Raw genomic sequence first — 14,226 nt, forward strand, 5'->3', positions numbered from 1 at the left:
TGAATACATTTTCACCAGATGGTGTGTTCCAGAATCTTACAAAGGCAAACTCCACAATGGACAACACCATTACAACAGGGGCATTCACTTTCCCTTGTTATGTAACAGAACACCTATTTTGTTTATCTAACCAATACGTCAAAAGAATAGACAGATACTTTCCACTTAGTCCTCCCCCACACAGCATCTATTGCTTGAAAGTAAACTCAGTCTGATTACGGTATACTATTTCCAATCAATGTAATTACCTCTCAGTTGCATCGACAGTGAGTGACTTTCCAAGACATTGTATCGTACCTCTGTTTTGTTCACTGACTTCAGAGAAAGTGTTATCCCAGGGATCTGAGGCTAGCATGTGAATATAAAAGGCAACAGCTGTCGGAGCAGCTGCGCATGGTAGATATAGAGCGCTGCTTTGTCATTTATTATTTGTTTTTAATCTACGAAAATGAGGTGTGCCAGGTTGTCACACTGCATGCAGACACTGACAGGTCTGAATGACTGTGGTTGCCCATTCAGTTTATCTCCTCCATACACAGCTTTACACTTTCAACAGTTCGGGTTACATTTCACTATCTATACATGCAATAGTTACATACATTTAAGTCATTTGGCAGACGCTCTTATCCAGAGCGACTTACAAATTGGTGAATTCACCTTATGACATCCAGTGGAACAGCCACTTTACAATAGTTGACATGATATACAGGCTACTTAAAAGAGTGCCTCAAAACAGAACTCCCTGATAACGGCTATATGCCGAAAGGAGTTGGATCTGTTGTCATCAAAGACATTCAGTTCATCTTTCACAACACTAGCTAGGACCACGGCACAGAGTTTTTGAGAAATGAATAGGCCATCTAACATCTGTACACTCTTCGAAAAAAGGGTTCCAAAAGGGTTCTCCGGCTGTCCCCATAGGAGAACCCTTTTGGAGCCAAAAAGGGTTATTCAAAAGGTTATCCTATGGGGACAGCCGAAGAACCCGTTTAGGTTTCTAAGAGTGTAGCCTAACAATCATATGTGTAATTCAAATGGTACTTCATGTCCCCTTTGCAGTAAATGGAAAACTAACCGGAAGTGTCTTAGAGCATAGCAACATGTGTACCTTTCAGTACAACAACAATTGCCTTCGAAATATACAGAGATGTAATCTGAAGAAAATGTAAGACCTAATTGCTCTACTAAAGCATGTCTGATACAATCACGTCTGTTTCTTTAGGCCAGGGAGATAGTCCTAAACAGATGAAATATAGATCCATTCTGCGTGATCAATATCCATTTAAGCGAAACATCTAAATAAATGGAGTATCTTTTTAAGATCTTTCTTAATTTGCATTCCCTCCCCCCAGAAGCCAAAAAGATTCTTGCCATGTTTCATGATAATTGTAACAGATTGTGTTTCCTCTGGTTATCACTTCTTCTTCTGTAGCTGCCATTTAGGGGAAATAACTGCTAAAATGGCATTATATCTTCATGACTGTCACTATTTAGGTTTGGCCTTTTAGAGGAAACTTGTCAGCCATTTTGTGTGGGCCAAAGGTAAAGCTCCCTGTCAGGCTGTACACCAAAGAATATCACAGTGACTACCCAACCAATCCACGCATTTCTATACAAGCCTCTTAACACACCGCCACATATATCAAGCATTCAACAACTAAAAACAGCATCTGATAAACTTTAGCTGCCGAGGAGCCATTTTCCTCAGGTTAATTCATTTCCTGCTTTGTTTCTAGCGGAATGCGCCAACAGACAATGTGTGCATGCAAAATGTCCTGTGTGGCTCAGTAGGTAGATCGTGGCACTTGCCAATGTCGTGGGTTTGATTCCCATGGGGGACCAACACAAAACAAAATACGAATATGTATGCACTCACTGCTGTGAGTCGCTCTGGATCAGACCGTCTCCTAAAATAATGCGGATGTTTTCCTCTGTTAAAATACTCGGTGCCTAGTAATTCACCAGGGTGCACATATCATGCACTCTGCATGCGCCAGAAAGGGGGGCTCCTTGGGTAAACCACAGCACATTCAGAACAGGGAAGCTCAGAGAGACAGAGTGAAAGAGAAAGAGAAAAGGAACGAGACCATTACCTGACACGGTCCTAACGATCTCGGAGGTGTTCCTCAGGCCAACAAAGGAGAACTGGTAGAGCCTCCAGGAGCGGATGTCTCCCACCTCCACGGAGCTCCTCTTCCACTTGTACACTATCTCCTCTCTGGGGTAGCCATCTGAACAGGGGGGAGGGGTTGACCGTTAGCTCTGGACATTACTACCTGGTGGTCTATGACTGAATTCATCCCATATTAAAATGTGTTGCACAGGTGATGTGTTACACGATGTATTTCTGTCACACTCCAATGGTTATTAGGTTTAAGGCCACTGTAATGTAAAGTGGACAATGAATATTCAGTAACATCATACGGTGCAATCCTAAATAGTGACTGGACACTAATAGCGACTGACCTTGAGTCAAGTCTTTGTTGATTTCTGTCCAGAGAAGAAAACAACAATGCATAGGGCTACATCATGCTAAATGGGGTGATTTAATGCATCTCAACTTTCCCAAGTGCAAGCTGTAGTGGGTTTTTAAATGTTTAAACACATAGGTTTGAAGGTTTGAAGGTCTTTATCTGCTGTCCACATTAAGGCCATTCTATCCTTCCAAAGATGCTTCCATGGCTATGCTTTCAGGATACATTACAAAATGGTTGCAGTGAATGTGGCACTCTTTCTCAGTGCGTGCTGAAAAAAATATGCATCGTGTGCTGCAACTGAGGGAAGCTAATGCACTTCAAACTGATTTCAGCCACTGGAATCATCTGTGGCTTTCATCAATTTTAAATGTGTTTTTCTCTTCTGTTTTTAGGGCTTCAACTCTCATTTCTCTTTCTTGTTGCCCTGGAGCTATTTAGGAACGTCTCTCTCTCTCTCCCAAGACCGTCCCATAGTGCATCTGTAGCTCACTTACAGGCTCATTACCACGAACCCCATCCCCACCAGCTCCTCATGAGGAACATTGATTTCTCTGGCTGTGGTCTCTCTCACCAACCCTGCCTGCCTGGCTACTGTATAGCGGTGTAAAGTACTGAAGTAAAAATACTTTAAAGTACTACTTAAGCTGTTTTTTTGAGTATCTGTACTTTACCATTCATATTTTTGACAACTTTTACTTTTACTTCACTATATTCCTAAAGAAAATGATGTACTTTTTACTCCATACATTTTCCCTGACACCCAAAAGTACTCGTTACATTTTGAATGCTTAGCAGCACAGGGAAATGTTCCAATTCACAGACTTATCAAGAGAACATCCCTGGTCATCCCCACTGCCTCTGATCTGGCGGACTCACTAAAGACAAATGCTTCATTTGCAAATGATGTCCGAGTGTTGGAGTGTGCCCTTGGCTATACATAAATGTAAAAAACAAGAAAATTGTGTCGTCTGGTTGACTTGATATAAGGAATAAGAAATGATTTATACTTTTACTTTTGATACTTAAGCATATTTAAAACCAAATACTTTAAACCTTCTAAATTACACGTTTACTCAAGCAGTTTTTTACTGGGTGACTTTCACTTTTACTTATTTACTATTAAGGTATCTTTACTTTTACTCAAGTACAACAATTGAATAATTTTTCCACCACTGCTACTGCACTGGATCTAAACTTCTACGGTTTGGAGGTCAATGTAAAAACGTATCGCTTCTCCCTTCTCAAAATGTACTGCTGTCTCTTTCCTTTCCCCCTTTCTCACAATAGTAAAAAGGTGGGGAAAAAACATGGGAGCATTATGTCCACTGTGCTGATGTCTTCATCAGCATGGCATGGTGCTTGTTCTTGGCTGCCACTGCTGTTGCAGTTGGAAGTGGGCATGTGGACGCCATGCAGAGAGATATATAGAGTGTGTGTGAGCAAGAGAGAGAGTGAGCGAGACGGTGGGGTAGTGGAAAGCATATGGCCAGACTCACAGCTTGAAAACTCCAGGGGACAGGAGTGCTCATCCATTGGAAAGTTGTTCAGTTTAAGCTGGCACTCGGCATCAATAGTCAACCTGCAAACAGAAAGACACACCACTTACTGTGCTGGTTGGGGTTGTCAACAAAGCGTCATACCTCTGTTTTGTAACAAATCCTGTCTGATTTCTACCATTCAGTGGACTTGAAAGTCAGGCTCATTAAACCTTCTAAATGACAAAATGGGCAATAATGACATTACTCATCCATCCACTTTTGTCATGTATCATTCTATTCAGCATTAGGACGATACAATTAGCCATTGATGAGGTTGGAGTTCCCTAACGAATTAATGAACTGTGGTTGCATTCTGGGAGAACATCAATCACAGCTGGGTTGAGGAGTACAGTCCAGCATAATTCCTCCACTAATTAGACAGTATGAGAGAGAGAGTTATCTAGCTAGATAGTAGATACCGTTCATCCTAGACCACTGCATTCTCTAGACTAGACCACATCAGTACTGCCAGGCTGAAGCTACTCTTCTTCCTTAACCGGGGGCACCAAATTAGGATAATTAACGTGGTCCAAAGCTCAACCAGTGCCGATAGAGAACTACCGCCTGTCAGATACAGTCAACTGGAAACAGTCTCTGTTCCCTCATTTGTGTCAGGGTCATCCATCGGTGATTCTTCATTGGAAATCTCACCGCAGTGTGTAAAGTATCCGTCCATCGTTCCAGATCCGAAGCATGCGATTGGGCGTGGTGATCCAGTGGGCGTCGGCCTTCTTGGAGTTGCGAAAGAAGGTGTCGGGGATCCAGATCTTGCCCACCATGTTGCTGTTGAGACGCAGGACCTTCATGGTACTGTTGAACTTCAATCTCCGGTCATACCACGTCTGGGCAAAAAAGATGTCGATGGTATACTCCTGCGGAAAAAGAACAACAACACAGGCTCGATTCAATCAAACCGGCATCGCGGTATTACGCAGTAGCTATTTCTCCTAAGGCCAAATGAGATCAGAGAATGTTTTTGCTACTGTAACAACCTGCTACTACCACAATGTAGACAACCCTCACTGGTAGATGTATCCCATTTCAGAATCAGAACGACGTGCACAGGCAGTAGTTCATAAACTATTGGGCTTTGTGCCAAAAGACACAAAGCCCATCACTATGGCAGTTTTGAATGAATTCCATCCACAGTCATCCTTTATATACATGTTAATGTCTGTGTTGAAATAAAAACATGACCATTGAGCACCCTGGGATCCTTAACTAGATTCGAGTGCCCTGAGACCCTGAACAGGAACGAGAGTCATCCAGAACTGTTACTACAAATCACTCTCCAGGTTCCACCAAAACCGTTTCTTCTGGGGGCAGTTTGACAACGACATTGAAGCGTAATGCTGCCTGCCATATGTTGGAAGAGCACTTTCTCTAAGAAAAATGGCTTCCTTTCAGGCCATGAATCCTTTGTCCTGATGAAATAGTGGTGCTGAACTGGACCATCTCAACCTGAAATTGAAATGTTTAACGGGGCAAAGAATGGCTTCCCTGGGGTGGCAGGTAGCTTAGCGAGCCAGCAACTGGAGGCTTGCCAGTTTGAATTCTGAGTCTGACAGGAAAAAATCTGTTGGGAAGTGAGCTGGCAACCAGAGGGTATCAAATCCTAGAAGTCATTGCCTGCTGTTGTGCCCTTGAGTAAGGCGCTTAAGCCCCCACAATAACAGCTCCCTGGGTGCCCAGTGTGGCAGCCCACTGGATCTCTCCAAAACCTGTGTGTGTCTTTCGGAGGGGTTGGTTTAAAAGTGAAAGTCACATTTCGGTTGGATCTTGTGTGCAATTGACAAATAAAGTGATCTTAACTTTCCATTGTAAAGCAGTAACATTATCTAGCCTCATAACCTCCCTGAAAAGTGTTTTCTGCAGTGATCACTGTCTCCCATTCAACAGGGCTAGGGAAATACAGGTAACATCCTCCGCTTCTCACAACTCCTCCAGTCCTTCTCTCTCCTCCTCCCCTCATTCTCATCCTCCTGGCTTGGGGCCACCACAAGCTGCCAGGACAGCATCAATGCGCCCTGGCATAGATTCTACACGTGTTTGGAAATCTATTGGAGGGATGAGACACCATTCTTCAATGAGAAATTCCATAATTTTATGTTTTGTTGATGGTTGTGGAAAAAGTCTGTCTCAGATCCACCCCGGAATCTAAATTGGGTTGAGATCTGGTGACCGAGACACACACACACACACACACACCCTTGAACACCCCTATAAGCCTTTGAGACCCCTCTTTCAAAGTCACTGAGAACTCTTCATGATCCTAAGCATGATGGGATTTTAATTGCCTAATTAACTCAGGAACCATACCTGTGTGGAAAAACCTGCTTTCAATATACATTGAATCCTTAATTTACACAAGTGTTTCCTTTATTTTGTCAGTTACATCCATGCAGGGCCTTCAGAAAGTAATCATACCCCTTGACTTATTCAAAATGTTGTTTTGATACAGCCTGAATTCAAAATGGATTTAACATATTTCTGTTATCACCCATCTACACACAAAATCCCATAATATCCCATACATTTTGGAAATGTAACATATCTATAGAAATGTCTAATGTGCATACAGGACCAGTCAAAAGTTTGGACACACCTACTCATTCACTAGGCAGCAGGGTAGCCTAGTGGTTAGAGAGTTGGACTAGTAATCGGAAGGTTGAAGGTTCAAATCCCTGAGCTGACAAGGTACAAATCTGTCGTTCTGCCCTGAACAGGCAGTTAACACACTTTTCCTAGGCCGTCATTGTAAATAAGAATTTGTTTTTAACTGACTTGCCTAGTAAAATAAAGGTTAAAAAATATTCAATGGTTGTTCTTTATTTTTTACATTGTAGACAAATAGTGAAGACATCAAAACTATGAAATAACACATATGGAATCATGTAGTAAGCAAAAGTGTTAAACAAATAAAAATCTATTTTATAATTGAGATTCTTCAAAGTAGCCACCCTTTGCCTTGATGACAGTTTTGCACACACTTGGCATTCTCTCAAGCAGCTTCAAGAGGAATGCTTTTCCAACAGTCTTGAAGAAGTTTCTACATATGCTGAGCACCTGTTGGCTAATTTTCCTTCACTCTGCGATCCAACTCATCCCAAATCATCTCAATTGGGTTGAGGTCGGGTGATTGTGGAGGCCAGGTCATCTGATGCAGCACTCCATCCTTCCTGGTCAGATAGCCCTTACACAGCCTGGAGGTGTGTTTTTTGTCATTGTCCTGTTGAAAAATAAATGATAGTCCCACTAAGTGCAAACCAGATGTGATGGCGTATCGCTGCAGAATGCTGTGGTAGCCATGCTGGTTAAGTGTGCCTCGAATTCGAAATAAATCACAGTGTCACCAGCAAAGCACGACCACACCATCACACCTCATCCATGCTTCACGGTGGGAACCACACATGCTGAGATCATCTGGCAGCTAGAACCAAAAATCTCTAATTCGTACTCATCAGACAAAAGGACAGATTTCCACCGGCCGAATGTCCATTGCTTGTGTTTCTTAGCCTAAACAAGTCTATTCTTCTTATTGGTGTCCTTTATTAGTGGTTTCTTTTGAGCTGCAAACTGAGGTGCAGTTAACTCGAATGAACTTATCCTCTGCAGCAGGGTCTGGGTCCTCCTTTCCTGTGGTGGTCCTCATGAGAGCCAGCTACATCATAGCACTTGATGGTTTTTGCAAGTGCACTTGAAGAAAATGTAAAAGTTCTTGAAAGGTTCTGTATTGACTGACCTTCATGTCTTAAAGTAATGATGGACTGTCATTTCTCTTTGCTTATTTGAGCTGTTCTTGTCATAATCTAGACTTGGTCTTATACCAAATAAGGCTATCTTTTGTATACCACCCCTACCTTGTCACAACACTACTGATTGGCTCAAACGCATTAATAAGAAGGAAAGAAATTCCACAAATTAACTTTAACAAGGCACGCCTGTTAATTGAAATGCTTTCTAGGTGAGTACCTCATGAATCTGGTTGAGAGAATGCCAAGTGTGTGCAAAGCTGTCATCAAGGCAGAGGGTGGCTTCTTTGAAGAATCTCAAATATAAAATATATTTTGATTTGTTTAAGACTTTTTTAGGTTACTGCAGGATTCCATATGTGTTATTTCGTAGTTTTGATGTCTTCACTATTATTCTACAATGTAGAACATAGTAAAAATAAGGAAAACGCTGTATTAAGTAGGTGTGTCCAAACTTTTGACTGGTACCGTAAGTATTCACACCCCTGTGTCAATACTTTTTTAGAAGCACCTTTGGCAACAATTACAGCTGTGTTTCTTTCTGGGTAAGTCTCTAAGAGCATTCCACACCTGGATTTTGCAACATTTGCCCGTTATTCTTTTCAAAATTCTTCAAACAATGTAATATTGGTTGTTGATCATTGCTAGACAACCAATTTCAGGCAGATTTAAGTCAAAACTGTAACTCGGCCACTCAGCAACATTCACTGTCTTCTGAGTAAGAAACTCCAGTGTATATTTGGCCTTGTGTTTTAGATTGTTGTCCTGCTGAAAGGTGAATTCATCTCCCAGTGTCTGGTGGAAAGTATACTGTACCAGTTTTCCTCTAGGATTCTTTTTGCCTGTGCTTAGCTCCATTCAATAGATTTTTTTTACCCTGGAATACACCCCAGTCCTTAACAATTATAATTATACCCATAACATGATGCAGCCACCACTATGCTTGAAAATATAGAGTGGTACTCAGTAATGTATTGTATTGGATGTGCCCCAAACATAACACGTTTTTATTCAGGACTAAAAGTTAATTGCTTTGCCACATTTGTTGTATTATTACTTTAGTGCCTTGTTGCAAACAGGATGCATGCATGTTTTTGAACATTTTTATTCTGTACAGGCTTCCATCTTTTCACTCTGCAATTTAGGTTAGTATTGTGGAGTTACTACAATGTCGTTGATCCATCCTCAATTTTCTCCTAGCACAGCCATTAAACTGTAACTGTTTTAAAGTCACCTTTGGCCTCATGGTCAAGTCCCTCAGAGGGTTTCTTCCTCTCTGGCAACTGGGTTAGGAAAGATGACTGTATCTTTGTAGTGACTGGGTGTACTGATACACAATCCAAAGTGTAATTTATAACTTCCCCATGCTCAAAGGGATATTCAATGTCTGCTTTTTTAAACCCATCTACCAACAGGGGCCCTTCTTTGAGAGGCATTGGAAAACTTCCCTGGTCTTTGTGGTTGAATCTGTGTTTTAAATTCACTGCTCGACTGAGGGACCTTACAGATAATTGTATGTGTGGGGTACAGAGATGAGGTAATCATTCAAAAATCATGTTGAACACTATATTGCACACAGAGTCCATGCAACATATTACGTGACTTGTTAAGCTATTTTTACTCCTGAATACTTATTGACTCAAGACATTTCAGCTTTTCATTTAAAAAAAATCTACAATCACAATTCCACTATGACTTTTTGGAGTATTGTGTGTAAACCTGTGACAAAAAAAAATCTAAATCTTATCCATTTTAAATTCATACACAGCCAAATGTGGATAAAGTCAAGGGGTGTGAATACTTTCTGAAGGTACTGTATATGAAGGGTATTCAATAGAGCACTGAAGAAAGGGGAGAGCAGTGTGTGTGTGTGTGTGTGTGTGTGTGTGTGTGTGTGTGTGTGTGTGTGTGTGTGTGTGTGTGTGTGTGTGTGTGTGTGTGTGTGTGTGTTATTGAGTGTGAGAGAGAGAGAGAGAGAGAGAGAGAGAGAGAGAGCGTGAGAGGAGAGAGAGAAAGGCAGAAAAAGAGGGAAAGCGAAAGAGAATATAGAGATGGGCAGAGAGGGGGTATCTTATTTGATTAATATTTGACAGTTTTATTTTTTTTCATTATGTTTTATGGAACGGTAGAGCCCTGAGGTTCAAAAGTGATGTGCGGGTAGAGAAAAATCTGGGGACTTGTGTGTGTGTGAGAGGGCATAGAGGCATTACATATTCTACAAAGCTTAGCCCAACAATAAAGCCAAAATCCACACCAAAGAGTCATAAATGAGATAAAAAGCAACTCTGTTACCCAGAACACACGTATGCCAATTCAATAGGCTATATAAAAAAAGATATAAATCAACAGACAGCCCAAAGCCAATGACATGGCTCTCATGCCTTTTCATTTGAGCCTTGCCAAGAGGGAGCTCAAATTTGCTCCCTTTCCCACCTCTGTCTCTCAACACAGTAGGGGGGTCCATCTCATTCCACCCCAGCCTGATCTATGTCTCAGAGCTAATGGTCTTTCACAGTCTAAAAAACAAGTATAATCAAACAGTCAGGATATTGAGGCCTACTGTACATGAAGCCTCAGAAATCAATCCAGTCCATCCTGCATTGCTGATCCTGTACATCAGTATAACATTTATATCACATACTTTGTAGCATTTATTTTTTTAAGAATAAGCTACTTTATTTAGCAAAGAAGCATTCTATACACAACAATTGTTGGTGTAAAATATACGTCAATATATAAATACGTGTTCATAAACAATACTCTACATTTGGAATGAAAACATAGACTATATATACAAAAGTATGTGGACCCCTTTCAAATTCAGATATTTCATCCACACCCATTGCTGACAGGTATATAACATCGAGCAGACAGCAATGCAATCTCCATCGACAAACATTGGCAGTAGACGATTCTGTGGTTCCAAATTTGTGGCAACCGTTTGGAGAAGGCCCTTTCCTGTCTCAGCATGACAATGCCCCCGTGAACAAAGCAAGGTCCATAGAGAAAGGGTTTGTCGAGATTGGTGTGGAAGAACTTGACTGGCTTGCAAAGAGCCCTGACCTCAAACCCATCGAACACCTTTGGGATGAATTGGAACGCCGACTGCGAGCCAGGCCTAATCGCCCAACATCAGTGCCCGACTTCACTAATGCTCTTGTGGCTGAATGGAAGCAAGTCCCTGCAGCAATGTGTCCAACAACTATTGGAATGCCTGCCCAGTAGAGTAGAGGCTGTTATAGCAGCAAATGGGGGACCAAAACCGTATTAATGCCCATGATTTTGGAAAGAGATGTTTGACAAACAAGTGTCCACATACTTTTGGTAATGTGGTGTATTATGCATAACCTCTACATTACCTGTTCGGCTAACATGTTTCTTTCTTGAAAATATTTGTTTTAACTACTGATAGTTATTAGGTCGAATACTGTAGGCTGTCTGTCTCATAAAGGGAAAACACACCGCTTGTGGTGCTGCTTGCTGGCTGTCAATCAAATGGCAAGGGGCTTGCCCAGATTCCGTATGACACTTAGGTTGGAAAAACGTCTGCTTAAAAAACAGGTCCGTCTCATATCAAACAAGGGATTCCATGGCTAAGGTAAAACAGTAATTAAATGAATTGATTATTCATGTACATGAACTATACATTGACACATTAAACACAAAACTAGATGTATAACCTGGAAGCAGTCTTTATTGCCGCGGGAGATTTTAGTCAAGCAAATTGAAAACAAATGTTTCCAAAGTATCACCAACTGTATCCTGCCCTTTGAGAGGAAACAATGTGCTGGACCATGTGTACGCAAACATGCGTGATGTGTACAAAGCCATCCCCCGCCCCCACTTTGGCCAATCAGGTCACGTCTCTCTGTTCCTGTTCCTAAGTATTAGTCACCAACACAAAGAATATTGAGATGCTGGACGGAGAAGGCAGACTCAATGCTTCAGGACTGTTTTGAGAATACTAATTGTAAGATTCATCCACCCAGGACTCATCTATCAACATTGAGGAATATACAATACATAATCAGTCACAGGCTTCATTAGGGAATGTGTTGATGATGTTGTACTCGCAATAATCCGGACATACCCCAACCAAAAACCCTGGATGAACAGAGAAATCCGTACCATGCTGAGAGCCCGTAAGGCAGCATTCAATGTCATCAGAACGAACCCTGATGACTCGCTGGCACGCAAAATGTACAAGGCAACCAGGTACGAGGTCAACAAATCCATTAGAGATGCAAAAAAACAATACAAACTCAAACTTGAATCGATGTCCGACAAGTCAGACTCACGACGCATGTGGCAAGGACTACAGGCTATCACGGATTACAAAGGCAAATCCAGCTGTGTGGTGCCCACCAAACCTTCCCTCCCAGACCCGTTTATCACATTCTATGCTCGCTTTGAGGCAGACAATATTGAGCAATCCAGGAAGACTCTCGCTGCTCTGGACAACAAGGTGCTTTCGCTCTCAAAAGAGTAAATATTCACAAAGCCTCCAGCCCAGATGGTATCCTTTGCCGCGTCTTCAAAGTGTGTGATGACCAGCTGGCTGGCGTCTTCTCGGACATCTTAAACCTGCCCCTGTCCCAGTGCCCAAGAAAACCTAGGTGACATGCCTAAATGACTATCGCCCTGTCGCACTTACTGCTGTCACCATAAAGTGTTTTGATAGGCTGGTCATGGCCCACATCAGGGCCAGCATGCCAGGCACACTGGACCCACTCCAATTTGCCCACTGCTCCAACAGATCCATGGAAGATGCCATTTCCATTGCTATTCACACAGCCCTAACACATCTGGAGAAGACAAACACCTATGTGAGAATGCTGTTCAATGACTACAGTTCGGCATGTAACACTATTCTTCCGTCTAAGCTCCACACCAAGCTCTGACCCCTGGGTCTGGACACTGCAACTGGATCTTCCTGATGGGAACACAACAGGCTGTGAGGATTGCAACAACACCTCCTCCACACTAACTCTTAACACAGGGGCCCCCAGGGGTGTGTCCTCAGCCCTCTGCTGTACTCCCTGTTCACCCATGACAGGTTGCTGACGACAACATGGTTGTAGGTCTGATAACCAATAATGACAAGTCAGCCTATAGGGGGGAGGTAAGTGAACTGGCTTTTGGTGCCAGGACAACAACCTCTCCTTCAACATCAGCTAAACAAAGGAGTCGATTGTTGACATCAGGAAGCAGAGCAGGGAACACGCCCCGATCCACATCAACGGGACTGCAGTAGAGAGAGTCAGCAGTTTTAAGTTCCTCTGCATCCACTTAACATGGACCAACAACACCACCACTTTTGTCAAGAGGGCAAAACCGTGAAAGTCATGTATACTGAGACTTTGTCAATTATTTAAAAAATCATCTTTATTTAATATTGATAAATTATTGCAATAATGTAGCTGGTCGACCACACACTCCAAAGTGTGTGTTGCAGAGAGCTTAAACTTTACAGAGCAATCCGGGTTCTTATATAGCTGACACTAAGAATGCTTAGTCATGGCTGGTTCCACCCCTCCCACGCAGATCATGGGGCATCATATGCCACTTTGGGTTCATCTCGTGCTTATCTGCACATGGTGTTGTTTTAACCCCATCCGGTTTAGTTTCCCAAATACAAGAATGAAGAGGAACAATGAGGGATTGTTCTGCTCCTAGGCTATCGCAATCTCGGTTATACCCACCACATCTTGTCTATGGAATGCAGGCTGTAACTCAATTGTCAGCGCAAGCCCCCAGAGGCCCAACTCAGTCCCATAGACACAGGTGAGAGAGTACTCGTCGTAGCTATTCAATGCATTATAACATAATCTTGTCATTTTTCTCTCATAGCGCAACAGCGCCTCTACTTCCTAAGACAGCTGAAGAAATGTGGCATGCCGCCACTGGTCCTCTCCAAATACTACAGCTGCACCATGGAGAGCGTCCTGACCAGTTGCATCACGGTCTGGTATGGGTGGTGAAGATGGTCCTGTACATCACTGGGGATGTGTTCTAACCCATTCAGGACAGCTACTCGAAACAGTGTGTTGGGAAGTCCCCCAACATCATCAAAGACCCGACACACCCCAGCCATGAGCTCTTCACTCCCTTACCACCAATCAGACGATATTGGAGCATGAGGTCTGATACCAACAGGCTGAGAGACAGTTTCTATCTACAAGCCATCAGACTGCTAAACACTTGAACTGGACTGACCACCTTAGCACACATGCACTCACATGCACTCACTCACGCACACACCCATATATACATGCATGTTACACACACATCACAACTACAGCCATCAGACTCTTATTTACTATTACTAATACCGTACAATTTAAACCTTTTTCACCCAATCCCCCCTGACACGTGTAAATATTGGACTATAAATGGTGTCTTCCTGTAATTATACTTGTGCTACAATGTCTATTCTATTCTACTAGCCATTTACTTTAT

General features: G+C 42.4%; 1 protein-coding gene across 2 annotated transcripts in view; it reads right to left on the minus strand.

The window, feature by feature from the left end:
- LOC135548814 (gamma-aminobutyric acid receptor subunit gamma-2) overlaps positions 1-14,226 on the minus strand; it is a 66,841-nt gene that overhangs the window by 40,015 nt on the left and 12,600 nt on the right. For both annotated transcript variants that reach the window (XM_064978759.1, XM_064978757.1), the window contains exons 4-6: positions 4,667-4,887; positions 3,974-4,056; positions 2,094-2,231 (exon numbers count right to left, since the gene is read on the minus strand). In XM_064978759.1, the coding sequence (XP_064834831.1) occupies positions 2,094-2,231; positions 3,974-4,056; positions 4,667-4,887 (442 nt within the window). The remainder of the gene's footprint in view (positions 1-2,093; positions 2,232-3,973; positions 4,057-4,666; positions 4,888-14,226) is intronic.

This window comes from Oncorhynchus masou, chromosome 11 (assembly GCF_036934945.1).
Source record: "Oncorhynchus masou masou isolate Uvic2021 chromosome 11, UVic_Omas_1.1, whole genome shotgun sequence".
Classification (NCBI taxonomy): Eukaryota; Metazoa; Chordata; class Actinopteri; order Salmoniformes; family Salmonidae; genus Oncorhynchus; species Oncorhynchus masou.